Source organism: Fukomys damarensis, unplaced genomic scaffold (assembly GCF_012274545.1).
Source record: "Fukomys damarensis isolate Sample0158 unplaced genomic scaffold, DMR_v1.0_HiC HiC_scaffold_23, whole genome shotgun sequence".
NCBI classification, from domain to species: Eukaryota; Metazoa; Chordata; class Mammalia; order Rodentia; family Bathyergidae; genus Fukomys; species Fukomys damarensis.
The window spans coordinates 45,215,084-45,227,322 of NW_022900935.1; the positions used below are offsets into that span (position 1 = coordinate 45,215,084).

The following is a 12,239-nucleotide window of genomic DNA, read 5'->3' on the forward strand; positions in this document are numbered from 1 at the left end:
TTTTTTTTTTTTTTTTTTTTTGGTACCGGGGATTGAACTCGGGTCCTTGAGCTTGCAAGAGAATATGTCTTATTTGGAAAATGGCATCCACTCCAGGGCCTTGTGTCTGCAGAAACCACCTCTGCCATCTGCCATCTGTGTGTGTGTCACACACACATACACACACACCCGTGGCCAGGGCCTGTTTCCTTGAGTGTGCACCTCACAGAACACCCAGAAATGAGGTTAGAGCACACTGCTCATCAGTTTCCATGGACATGCAGATGCTTCTGACTGGGGGCTGCATTTGCCGAACCTGTCACAAATTAGAAGGGGGCAGTGGAGATGCACCGACTGCCTGTACCCCAGCCCTGCAGCACACACTGCAGGGCATCAGTCATTGCCAGAAGCCCAGCCCAGGAGCACATCAGACCCAAAGCAGTTCCTGCTGCGCACGCCACTTGGACATCCTCGGAAAGTGGACGCATTCATCACCAGTCTTGCTTTAACATCGTAAATGTTTGGTTATAAGTAGGTGATTTTGATTTTGGTTTCTAAAAGAAGACTTGGCTGCCTGCTGTCCCAGTGGGAATATTCTTTGGTGTTAGGACAGGGTTTAGCTGTGTAGTTCAGACTGGCCTCAAACTTGTGATGATCATCCTGCCTCAGCCTCCCAACAGGTGGGATTACAGGACTGCACCACCATACCTAGCTCAGTGGGCATTCATGAGGGCAGTACAGCTATATTTGCTGGGCTGGAAAACTTGTTAAATTTAAACTGGTTGTTTCCCCTCTGCTGTGTTGATAACCCTAGACTGAGTGTATCAAGCATCTTACTATTTCCTTTTCCTTTCTGATAATTGGATACTCACAGTTTGCTACGTGTATCAGTGATGGGAAATTTGAATTCACCTGGCTTCCAAAGACTAATAAATTATCTTTCTCCAGCTGGGTATGGTGGCTTATGCACATAATCTCTGGAGGCATGACTGGAGGATTGCAATTCCTAAACCATCCTGAATTATGTAGAAGACCCTGTCTTAAAAAACCTAGTAAGTGGGCCAGTAATTTAGCTCAGTGGTGACACTGCTGCCTCGCAAGTCCAAGGTCCCGAGTTCAGTCACCCAGACTCCTCCCTAAAAAAACCCCAGTAAGTTAATACATGAATTAATTTTTTTAAAGATCTTTTTCTTTTTTAAGGGGCAGTACAGTATTGAACTCTGGGCCTGGTGTATGCTATGCAGGTGTTGTACCACTGAGCTCTTATCCCTAGCATTTTTTGTTTGTTTGTTTGTTAAGATATCACTGAATTGACCAGACTGGCCTCAAACCTGTGAAGCTCTTTGGTTTTTTTGAGACAGGGTCTCACTACATAGTTGAGACTAACCTGGAACTTGCTATGTAGCCCAGGCTTGTCTTGAACTCACAGCGCTCCTCCTACCTCAGCTTCCTGAGTGCTGGAATTACAGGCATGCACCACCACACCCAGCCAAGCCTGTGAACCTCTTGCCTCAGCCTCCTAAGTAGCTGGCATTATAGGTGTGTTACCACACCTGATGTTTTATTTATTTATTTTTCTTGCTGTGAATCTCGAACCAGGGCTTTCACTCTGAGCTACATCCTAGCCCTTTTATTTATTCATTTTGGTGTAGGTACTGGGGCTTGAACTCAGAACTGTCAGCTTGCAAGGCAGACAGTAGAACCCCTGAGCTAAACCCCCAGCCCTGCCCTTTTAATTTTTGTTTTTGTTTGTTTTATTTTGGTTTGGTTTTTGAGACAGGGTCTCACTAGGTAGTTCAGACTGACATGAAACTCACTATGTAGCCCAGACTGGGCTGGAACTCACAGCAATCCTCCTGCCTCAGCCTCCCAAGTGCTGGGATTACAGGTGTGTGCCACCACGCCTGGCATGCCCTTTTTATTTTTGAGACAAAGTCTAAATCAAATTGCCCAGGCTGGGATCGAACTTGTGTTCCTCCTGCCTCAGCCTGTGGAGCAGCTGAGATTACGGGCATGTGCCACCATGCCTGGCAAAAAGAATCTAAGTTGGTGTGATGTAATAACTCAGCTACTTGGGAGGCAAAGTCAAAGTGGCTTGAGCCCACAAGTTTGAGGCCAGCCTGGGCTATCTACCTGCCTGTTTAGTTTTGATTTTTTGAAACAAAGTCTTACTGTTAGTTCAGGCTGGCCTTGAACATATGGTAATCCTCCTGCCTTAGCCTCCTGAGTGCTGGGATCACGGGTGTGCTTGGCCATCAAAATAATTTTTTTCTTTTTTCTTTTTGGTACCAGGGATCAAATTCAGCTCTTTTGGAGTCACTGAGCTAAATCCCTGGCCATCAAAATAAAATTTTAAAAAAGGCTGAAGGTAAACCTTTGTGGTAGAGCACTTGCTTACTATATACCAGAACTTGGGTTCCGTCCTCAGCGCTGCAATACAAAAATGTAAAATGTCTTTTACTTAGATGCTTTTTAGAGAGGAGCCATCTATTTTAATAAAAACATTACATGCCTGTATTCTCCATTTAAAGTGGACAGTTTGCATAGTGTCAGAGTTTTTTTGTTTGGTTGGGTTTTTTTGTTGTTGTTTTTAGTTTTTTGAGACAGGGTCTCACTATGTGGTTGAGACTGACCTGGAACTCACCATGTAGCCCAGGCTGGTCTCCAACTCACAGTGATCCTCCTGCCTCAGCCTCCCGAGTGCTGGGATTATAGGCATGCACCACCATGCTCAGCTCTGCATAGTATCAATATTATTCAGTGACATTTATTGTGTAAATATCACTCCAGTTGGTTTTTGTAAAGTTTTTTAAAGGGCCTCACGCTAGGGATGTGCCCCACCCCTGTGCCACATCCCAGGCCCTGTCATCAATCAGAACATTATCACCCCTGGGAAGTCCTTCAGCTCACCCCTCCCCCCCAGCTCTGCTCCTGGCCCCCAGTTACTGATGGCCTTGAGCCTGAGTTGGCCAGTGTGGACCCACAGCAAGGCCTGGGACTGGTTGCTCAGGATCACACCTTCAGTGTGTGTGCACACTAGAGCCTGGCTCAAACTCTGTTTTTCAGTGAGAAGTTTTTCCTGTGGACCTTATTTTTTTCTCTGCTTTGCCGTCACTGCAGGTACAAAAGAACTGGAAACCTGGTGTTCACGCATGTGACTCCAGCTTGAACTCTCTGGCTCAAGTGGGAGGCTACTTTTTCAGACAGTACTAGGACTTGAACCCAGGGAGCACTGCGTTATATCCTCTCTCCAGCCCTTTTTAAAAATTTTGTTTGTTTGTTTTTGGTTTTTGAGACGTCTCACTATGTAGTGGAGACTGACCTGGAACTCAATGTGTAGCCCAGGCTGGTCTTGAACTCACAGTGATAGTGATCCTCCTGCCTCAGCCTCCTTAGTGCTAGGATTACAGGTGTGGGCCACCACACCCAGCTTTTTAAAAAATTTTTGAGACATAGTCTTGTGTTGCCCAGGCTGGATTTAAGCTGATGATCCTGTCTCTGCCTCCTGTATAGCTGGGACTGTACTTAAGTACAAGTGTGCCCGGCTGGACAGCTTCTTAGTGTCACTTTGAGTACAAAGGGACTGAGCCTGGAGTCATGCTGTGTGGCTTCAGCCCGAACATCGTGTTCAGGGTGGGAGGCTTCCATATAGTCCTTTTCTTGTGTGGTCCCGGGGGCTGAATCCAGCACCTGTACACAGAGCCCTGTCTCCAGCCTTTCTGTAGTTTTCATGTTGAGACGTCTCCCTGAGTTGCTCTTGGGTTTTATGCTGGAGTCACTTCACATCTCTGAGCCGAGACTGGTTGACCCCAGTCTTCCTTGGAGCACCTGTGGGTGGTTCTTGTTGCTAAAGGTAGGGAATAGACAGTGGGACCTGATGAAGTGTCACCAGACCCAGGAAAGGAGTCATAGCAGCAGGTCCAGGACCCTGAGGAATGTACTTACTGTGTGTTGTAGATGTATACCAGTAAAAATACCAGTACTACATTATTCAAAAAAAAAAAAAAAAACCCTGGCCAGGGTGTCATTCTGAGAGGTGGTGCTGTGCTGGCCCTCCAAGGGTGTCCACCTGGGCCACCAGAGGCCCTGAGTGTGTTCACAAGACTACAAAAGGACCATTATGCATTGAGGGAGGCTGGAGGCAGGGGGATCCCACGATCAAATACTGCCTGGGCAGTTGGGTGTGGTGGCACAGGTCTGTAATCCCAACACTCGGGAGGCTGAGGCAGGAGGATCCCTGTGAGCTCAAGACCATCCTGGGCTACATAATGAGTTCCAGGTCAGTCTCAACTACATAGTGAGACCCTGTCTCAAAACAAAATAACAAATACTGCCTGGGCAACTTAGCAAGACTTTGTTTTAAGGTTAAGGAATAAAAAGGGCTAGGGACATAACTCAGTGGTAGAGCGCCCCTGGTTTGATCTGTAGTACTGCCACATACATAAGCCATCTTTTGTAAATTTGTAAGATGTCCAATTAAAGTCTGAATAGATTACTGCCTTACGAATTACAGTCACCGATCTGAAGTACATAAAGGTGTAGCTCTTAAGTGGCATTATTGTGATTTTTATTTCATGACCCAACTGTTCCTAAGCATTAGTTTGAAATACAGAGAGAGGTAGCTGAGACTTGGGGCGGGGTGGAGCTGGGAGCCTGGGTCTGGTTGTGCTCTGATTTTTTTTATCCGTGGCTCTTTGGTCATCTCTGAGTTCAGGTTATTCTTAGCTATCTGTTCAGGCATGTTCACCCCTCAGCTCTTCATCTTTCAAGCTGGCCTGTCCAGGGATACATCTTCCCAGCTGGCCATGACAGGTATAAAGCTAAAAATGATTTCTGAGATTGTAAACCCCATGGCCTTTCGGCCTCTATCCTGGTTGTCTCACATCCTCACTCGATTAGTTGGACCAGTGCAGCTTTCTTGGACACTTGGACTCTGGGGCCTCACTGAACTCTTGTTTCAAGATAAGATCGTTTTTTTCTTGTTGATGAGAGGGAATGGAAATAGCTGACATCTCAGCATTTCTGCCTCCTAGGATGCTGGCTGCATGCTGCAGGCCCCCCACCCTTCTTTCTTCACAATGGGTATTGAACCTCAGGCCTTCTGGTTATCTAGCCAGCCTCCCCTCTTTTTTTTTTTTTTTTTTTTTTTTTTTTTTTAATTTTGAGAGGGCTCATTTGCCCAAGCTGGGTTTTTTTTTTTTTTTGTAAGCTCCTTGGTTTTATTAAATGATAAATATATACTTGTTGATTGTACCACTTACATTTTCTTTTTTTTTAATTGAGTTTATTGTACAATCTAGGTATACAATACAGTTACATTCATCATTGGGATTCTGTACCTTTATATAATAGGTCTTGATTCTCATTTTTTCCCCTTGTCCCTGCCCTCCCTTCACCCCCCCTCCCCATTTACAAACACTTTATTTCCATTTTTTCAGTTTCTCATATTTTTTTCTTCTCCCTTATTACCTTTCCCCCACCCTTCCCACTTTCCCTACACCTTTGCCCAAGCTGTGTTTGAATTTGTGGTTCTCCTGTCCCAGGCTTCCAGAGCTCTGGAGTTACAGGTGTGCACAATTGCACCAGCTTAAATTTGTTTCTTGGTACAGTGACTTGGAAGCCACAACCTAGAAACTTGGTATTGCATACTGCAGCTAGTCTCCCCAGCTTGATTGAACTTAAAGCTCTTTGCATAGCGATGCTAAGATACCACTGGTCAGAGGGCATCATGGCACATGCCTGTAATCTCAGCACTTGGGAGGCTGAGTCAGGAGGATCACTGCAAATTTGTAGCCAGCCTGGTGTGCACAGTGAGACTTGTCTCAAAAAAAAAAAAAAAGAAAAAGAAAAAACCTAACCTAACTGACTTAGTGAGACCCTGTCTCAAAATTTAAAAAGGGCAGGGAATGTAGCTTAGTGTGAAGGCCAGGATTCAACCATTAAGACAGCCCCAGCCCGCCTAGTCCCACAGTGCTGGCCTCTCCCCTCTCTGGCTGGTCCCACTGCTGGAGCCTGGGAATGTCACGGGGCCACTGTTGCCACCACTGACATCCCTCACACCACAGGCATCAGTCACCGGAAGCACTGGCATCACTTTCAGGGCTGACCTTGGCACCTGAGCTTTCTGGTCACTGGCAGTGCAAGCCCAGGACAGTGTTTTGAGGTCCAATGTCTCCTGCATCTCCGTCCACTCATCATGGGAAGGTAAAACCAGCAGTGTGGCAGGAGGCCTTATCTCAGGGCACTTGTTGGGGGTAGATGGCCAGCCTTTGTCACTGCCTTATCCCCTCCTGGAAGGCCAGCTCCATTTAGCCCTCCTGAGGAAGCGGTGCGGTGCCAGCCAGAGTCTGACCTGGAGGAGGTCACATGGACACTGTCAGGTGCTCTGGTAGCCAGGGAGGACTGGGAGAGCAGTTGGGATGGGACCTCCTTGCTGGGGTGGCTGCTTGGTGTCCAAATGACCAGATATGGCCCTACTGCCTTTGGCCAGCATGGCCTGTCCCTGTGGCTTGGCCAGCTGCATCATCTTGTAGTGGTCACCATAGCCCTCTTCTAGGTGAGCCCACAGCCCTCTTGAGGGCTGCAGTATGGCCTCAGGTCCTGCCTGTGTCCTGTGGGCGCTGCCAACTCACCGTCCTCTGAAACAAGGACTCCTGGGTGTCTTGGGTATCTGCAGGGACACCCCAAGAAGCACCATGCCCTGTCCTGTGTGTGTTGAGGCCACTTGTCCCCCACATGAAGTGCCCTGCTGCGGAGGTGTGGGTACATTCAGAGGTGCCTGAGCTGTCAGCATTCTTGGCACTGCCTGGTGCCAAAGTCTGGAGGGGAGCTTACCGGGGTGGCAGCCACCTTGCTCCGCACTCCCCTGTGCCTCCTCAGTTTGGCCTCACTGAGGCTTATCTCAGTTTAGCATCTGCACCAGCTAGTTCTGGGTTGGAGGAGACTTTTAACACTGAGCTACATCCTTAGCTGCCACCCCACCCCCCACCCCATGTTTTTGTGAAATGGTCTCCCCAAGTCTGAACTCAAAACTTGGGACCCTCCTTTCTCATCCTGCTGGAGTTTTATGTCAGAGCCACCATGCTTAGCCTTCTAGACTTGTTTTCCTTAAGGACTTTGGCCATCTGAGGACTTCCAGACTTGGCCTATCCCTGGCTGCCTCTGCCCCAGTGCTCCCTAGATGAGCCCCTTGGGACTGGTCTGAGTGGCCACTAGTCCTGGAGACATCCCTGCTTGGTGAGACCCTTTAGAAAGCAGAGGGGCAGTGGGAGGGCTTCTGCCTGCCTGCTCAGTCTGCGCTATGTCTGGCCCTCTGTCCTGTAGGTGCTTTGTGGTTTTTAAAATTTTTGCGGTTACCTCTGGAAACTTTTTGGTAGGATCCCTTTTATCTTTATCTTTATTTTTATTTTGAGACAGGGTCTCACTATGTAGTTGAGATTGTCCTGGAACTCACTATGTAGCCCAGTCTAGTCTCGAACTCACAGCAGTCCTCCTGCCTCAGCCTCCTGAGTCCTGGGATTACAGGCATGCGCCACCATGCTCAGCAAGATCCCCTTTATCTTTAAATCATGAAATAACTAGTCTCCTAGGAGAGGAAAACAATCTGTGTCCTAGATTTCCTGGCCCCATGGTGTCCCCCAAGGGCCTGGTCCGAACCCACAGACCTGCAGGCCACCGCTCTGCTGGCAGCAGGATTCCTTGCCTTGGCATGGCCTGCAGCCATGCAGCCTCCTGTTATGACAGTGGTGTTGATCCAGGTCAGAGCCCATTTGTGATTTGGTGTCAAGACCAACTCCTTATCCAGGAGGGTTTATAAACAGCTGGCTTTTACTATGATTATCTTAGCCAGGGTCAACTTCCTTTTTTGTGTTTTGTTTTGAAGCCTGGCATGTTTTATGATGCTAGCCAAAAACAGGGGTTAGAGGGTGTCATATTTGAGAAAACACAGATGAGAGATGGAATATTTTCCACCACTTTTTTTCTTTCCCCTTTCTCATGGTGCTGGGGATCAAACCTGGGGCCTGTGTCTCTTGGGCAGTTTCTCTGCCACTGAACTACAGTTCTCTCCAAGTCTTACTGATTCCAGTCTGGCCTTGATCTCAGGTGAACCTCCTGTCTTTTTTAAATTTTAATCTGACAGTGTATTGTGATGCTTTTATATTTGTAAACAACAAAAACTATTTTGTAGTCCAATTACTTCAGCTTAATCTTCAAGAAGACACAGTGGTCAGGAACAGACATGGGTCCAGAGTGGCCACAGTCACTGCCAGGCAGGTGCCCGTCCTGGTGCTGCTTACAATCTAGGGGCTGTGACAGGCACCCCTAGTGTGCCTGACACAGTAGAGGTACTGAAATGGATATGGGCCCTTCTTATATAGTGTTGCTGGTCACAATGGGGACCCCGCATTTGAGCAGAGACCCCAGCTGGTATCTGCTGGTACCTGGTTGCCTCGCTGTAGCCACTGCCCCTGGGTTCCTGAGCAGGAGGCAGTACATGAAGTGTCTTAGGCCCTCTGCCTGTTGGCTTTGTCCAGGACCACCTGGGAACTGGGTATATTGGGCACATCTGCCATCCCAACTGCTTGGGAGGCTGAGGATTTGTGTTTGAAGTCAGCCTGGTCTATACAGTGAGACCTCTCAAAAAGCCAAAACTAGTTGGGCGTGGTGGTGTATGCCTATAACCTCAGGGGCTGGGAGGCTGAGGCAGGAGGATGGCTGAATTTAAGGCTACTCTGGCCTACATGGCCAGTCTGAACTACATAGACCTCATCTCAAAAAGCCAGTCCCCCAAAAAAATGTAATAAAATGGGCTAGGGATTTACTCTGTGGAATATCCTTGGATTTGATCCCAGTGTTTTGGGGGAAAAAGTCACAGTTCCTAAATGTGACGGTGTAGCTCCATTTCTGATCCCCAGCACCCAGACACAACAGTTCCAGAGTAGCTGGTCATTTTCCTAAAATAGGGTCAACAAGATGCTTGGCTCCAAATGCTAGGAGAGACTCATATGAGCCCTTAGGCCCTGGGGTGTTCCAGGTCCCTCTCTGGTCCTCTGGGGAAGTGTGCCAGCTCTGCACCACAGGGTGTGGCCCCCTGCTTGTCCATGGAGACTCGCAGTACTCATGCTGCCTACAGGCAGTGCTCAGCCAGATGCCTTGCCGCTGTCCTTGTCACACTTTTTCAGGCCCTTTTCAGCTGGATGCAGCTTCTCCCTCCAGGGCCCTGTCTTGATTTTTATGCTGCAGGGGTTTTCCAGGCCTTCCTGTTCCTGGAGTTCCCTTTTGGAAAGTAGTGGGTTTTCCAGAGATTTTTGTGCTCTTTGGTGGGCTGCCTTGGGACTTGGTTGCCAGGTAGCTTTGTGCTGAAGACTTGGACATGACTGCCCTTGGACGTGACTGTGGCCACCAAAGGTCGGCACAGTGGAGCAGTGGAGGTCTGCCTGGGTCTCTGCCTCCTCCATGAGGGCTCCAGTCTTCTCATGGGTCACGGGTAACTGGGAACCAGCACCTTTTCTGTGTGTCCTGGGGCCAACCTGCAGGGGCACAAAGGGAAGGGAGCTGGGTGGGAACCACGCAGCACTTCTGGGTTAATGAAAAAAAGCTGCTATCTAAAGCTCCTTAACTCGGGCACTCAGCTATACACAGAATGGAATTTTGCATATGTTGGACAGAAATAAGAGAATCAAGCCTCGGCCAGAAAGGTTCCAGAACTGCAAGGACCTGTTTGACCTCATCCTGACCTGTGAAGAGAGGGTCTATGACCAGGTGGTGGAAGGTGAGCCTCATGCAGCTATGCTCAGGAAGGGCAGGAAGTTGTCTGTCAGCCAGGGATGGGGAGGGCTCTTGGTTCCCATGGGCACCAGACAGCAGCACAAGGACAGAGGCCTATCCGGACCTGTACAGCCCTCTGGTGCTGGGGTCCCATATGGTGAGCAAAGCCCCTGGGAGGTGGGCAGGCAGGGCACTGTGGCCTTTTTGCTGAAGATGTAGACAGCACAAAGTCAGCATGGCGGCTTCCATGGGCTCTAGCTCTGCCCTCTGTTGGGGCTGAGTGTGGTGAGTTCTGTGCCACAGGTACAAGTGCTACTGTTACTATGTGGGCCTCAGCCCAGAAAGGGCTGGACAATAAGGGTGGCCTTACCTTGAGCCGGATATCCACCAAGGCCTTAAGTTCAGCTGTTGTCATGCAGGTGGCTCCTCAGGAAGTCCCTAGCCTGGTCACATGTGCAGCTCTCACTTGTGTTCCCAAACCCAAGTCCAGCAACAGCTGAGCCCAGCCAGGGGCAGGTGGGACCACATGTGGTACTCTTGCTGCCTTGTTCTAGAGCCATTAATGTGTTTGTCACTTTGTCCCAATCAGATCTGAACTCCAGGGAACAGGAGACTTGCCAGCCAGTGCACGTGGTCAATGTGGACATTCAGGACAACCACGAGGAGGCCACCCTGGGGGCCTTCCTCATCTGCGAGCTCTGCCAGTGTGTGAGTACTGGGGTGTCTGGATGGGGACAGGCTGAGGCTACTCCCACCTATACAGCAGAAGCTGAAAGTTGCGTGCAGTGCTGTGCACACATTTAGGGACCAGCCAAGTAGCTTTGGCTCAAGAACCACCTGGCACTTGCGTTCATCTGGTAGAGGGTACGTGAGGGCGGCCCTGTTTGTCCACTAAGACTCTGGTCCTCCCGAGGGGGACCTGCAGCCCCAGTCACAGCGAGCAGAGTAGGTGGCAGCCCATGCTGAGACAGGGTCAGATGTACGCCCTGAGGGGGACTTGGTGTCCTTCTCTGCATGTGTGTGGCCCATGTCCTCTGCCATCCAGACAGTGACCTCCCTATGGCTTGGGGCCTTCTCTGCTTCCCCAGGGGCTGTGTGGCCACCATGCCACATTCTGTCCTGTGACCTTGGGATCTGTTCAGGTCAGCTGCCTGAGCATGACAGAGTAGTGTGGGACCTGGTTTAGACAAGAGGGGGCCACTGATGAGTAGGCCTGGGCTGGTGCTGTGTGGGACCCAGGTTCCAAACTTCTTGCCCTAACCAGCCCAACCCAGCCAAGCTTTGGTTGCCTGTAAGCCTCACGATCCGGTGTGGCTGCTGAGTTTTCAACAGTTGTGTCCTAGATCTGACCAGAGCTGTGTCACAAAGGGGCTTCCTTGCTCAGAGGGCCCATGCCAGCCAAGGGTGGGAACCGTGGGGCAGGTGTGATCAGAAGCCTGTCTGCCCCTCTGTGGGAGGAGTTGCCGACAAGAGCCCCCCGGCATTGTGCTTCTTAAGACCTGGCTGGGGGGGGGGCAGGTGTGCTGCTGGACACTGCCATGCACAGGCCCTCCTCGAGCGCCCTTCCAAAACGTAGAGAGGATTCTGAGAACCTGCTTACCAGGTGCCTTTGCTCCGGAGCCAGCCCCACAGGCCTTGGCTTTGGGGTTCTGCAGGGCTCTGTGGAGGCCAGGGCAGGGCCGAGCAGGGAGGGACTGCGTCTGCTGAGGGGCGCTCAGGATGTGCTCCCCACAGATCCAGCACACTGAGGACATGGAGAACGAGATCGACGAGCTGCTGCAGGAGTTCGAGGAGAAGAGTGGCCGGGCCTTCCTGCACACCGTGTGCTTCTACTGAGCCCCAGCCTGGCCCTCCTGAATGTTCCCCGGCTACTGTTCACCCTTGGTGTCTGTCACCACAGTGCACCGCACCTGGGGAACGAGAAGGTAGCCGGGGTGCCAGATTGTCTTCACCCCACTTCGGCCTCGGAGAGACGGTTTGTGCACGTGCCCTGCATGTGTGCCGTCGCCCACGCCCGCCCTTTCCTCCCAACCACAGAAGTGCGCGAACCTGAGCAACGCGGGCTGTGTCCTAGCAGGAGAGAGGACCTGGAATTGCCCAATAAACAAGATGCTGCTAGTGGTCTTTGTCCTCATTTCCTGCACCCTGCCGCCTTCGGTGGTGGCTGAGGCCCAGAGTATGGGGACCCAGCTGCCGAGCTGACCTGCGGGGCCCTTCCGGGCGTGCTTTCCTTGGCCCTCCGTGTCAGGACTCCCCGCGCGGCCGACCCTCCAGATGTCCCTGGAAGGCGGGCTGCTGTGCCCCACTACAGGGTCTGTCCCCCATGCACTGCCTGCGTCTGACCTCAATCCCGAGCGGACTTCGGAGATGGCAGGAGGCGGGCCGGACTCGGGGTGGCCTCCTGGCCTCTGAACCGCCAGGCCCAGCCCAGCGCCTGCCCTCTGCCTCAGATGGACGCCCTCCTCGGGGACGCTGCTGCGCCGGAGGAGGGC

The 12,239-nt window shown here is 50.8% G+C and overlaps 1 protein-coding gene across 1 annotated transcript in view; it reads left to right on the top strand.

Moving 5' to 3' along the window:
* The window catches only part of Ssu72 (SSU72 homolog, RNA polymerase II CTD phosphatase), a 29,298-nt gene extending 17,696 nt beyond the window's left edge, over positions 1-11,602 (top strand). The window contains exons 3-5 of the mRNA XM_010627715.3: positions 9,612-9,751; positions 10,337-10,455; positions 11,482-11,602. Of these exons, the coding sequence (XP_010626017.1) occupies positions 9,612-9,751; positions 10,337-10,455; positions 11,482-11,583 (361 nt within the window). The 3' untranslated portion in view covers positions 11,584-11,602. The remainder of the gene's footprint in view (positions 1-9,611; positions 9,752-10,336; positions 10,456-11,481) is intronic.
* The last annotated feature ends 637 nt before the right edge of the window (positions 11,603-12,239 follow it).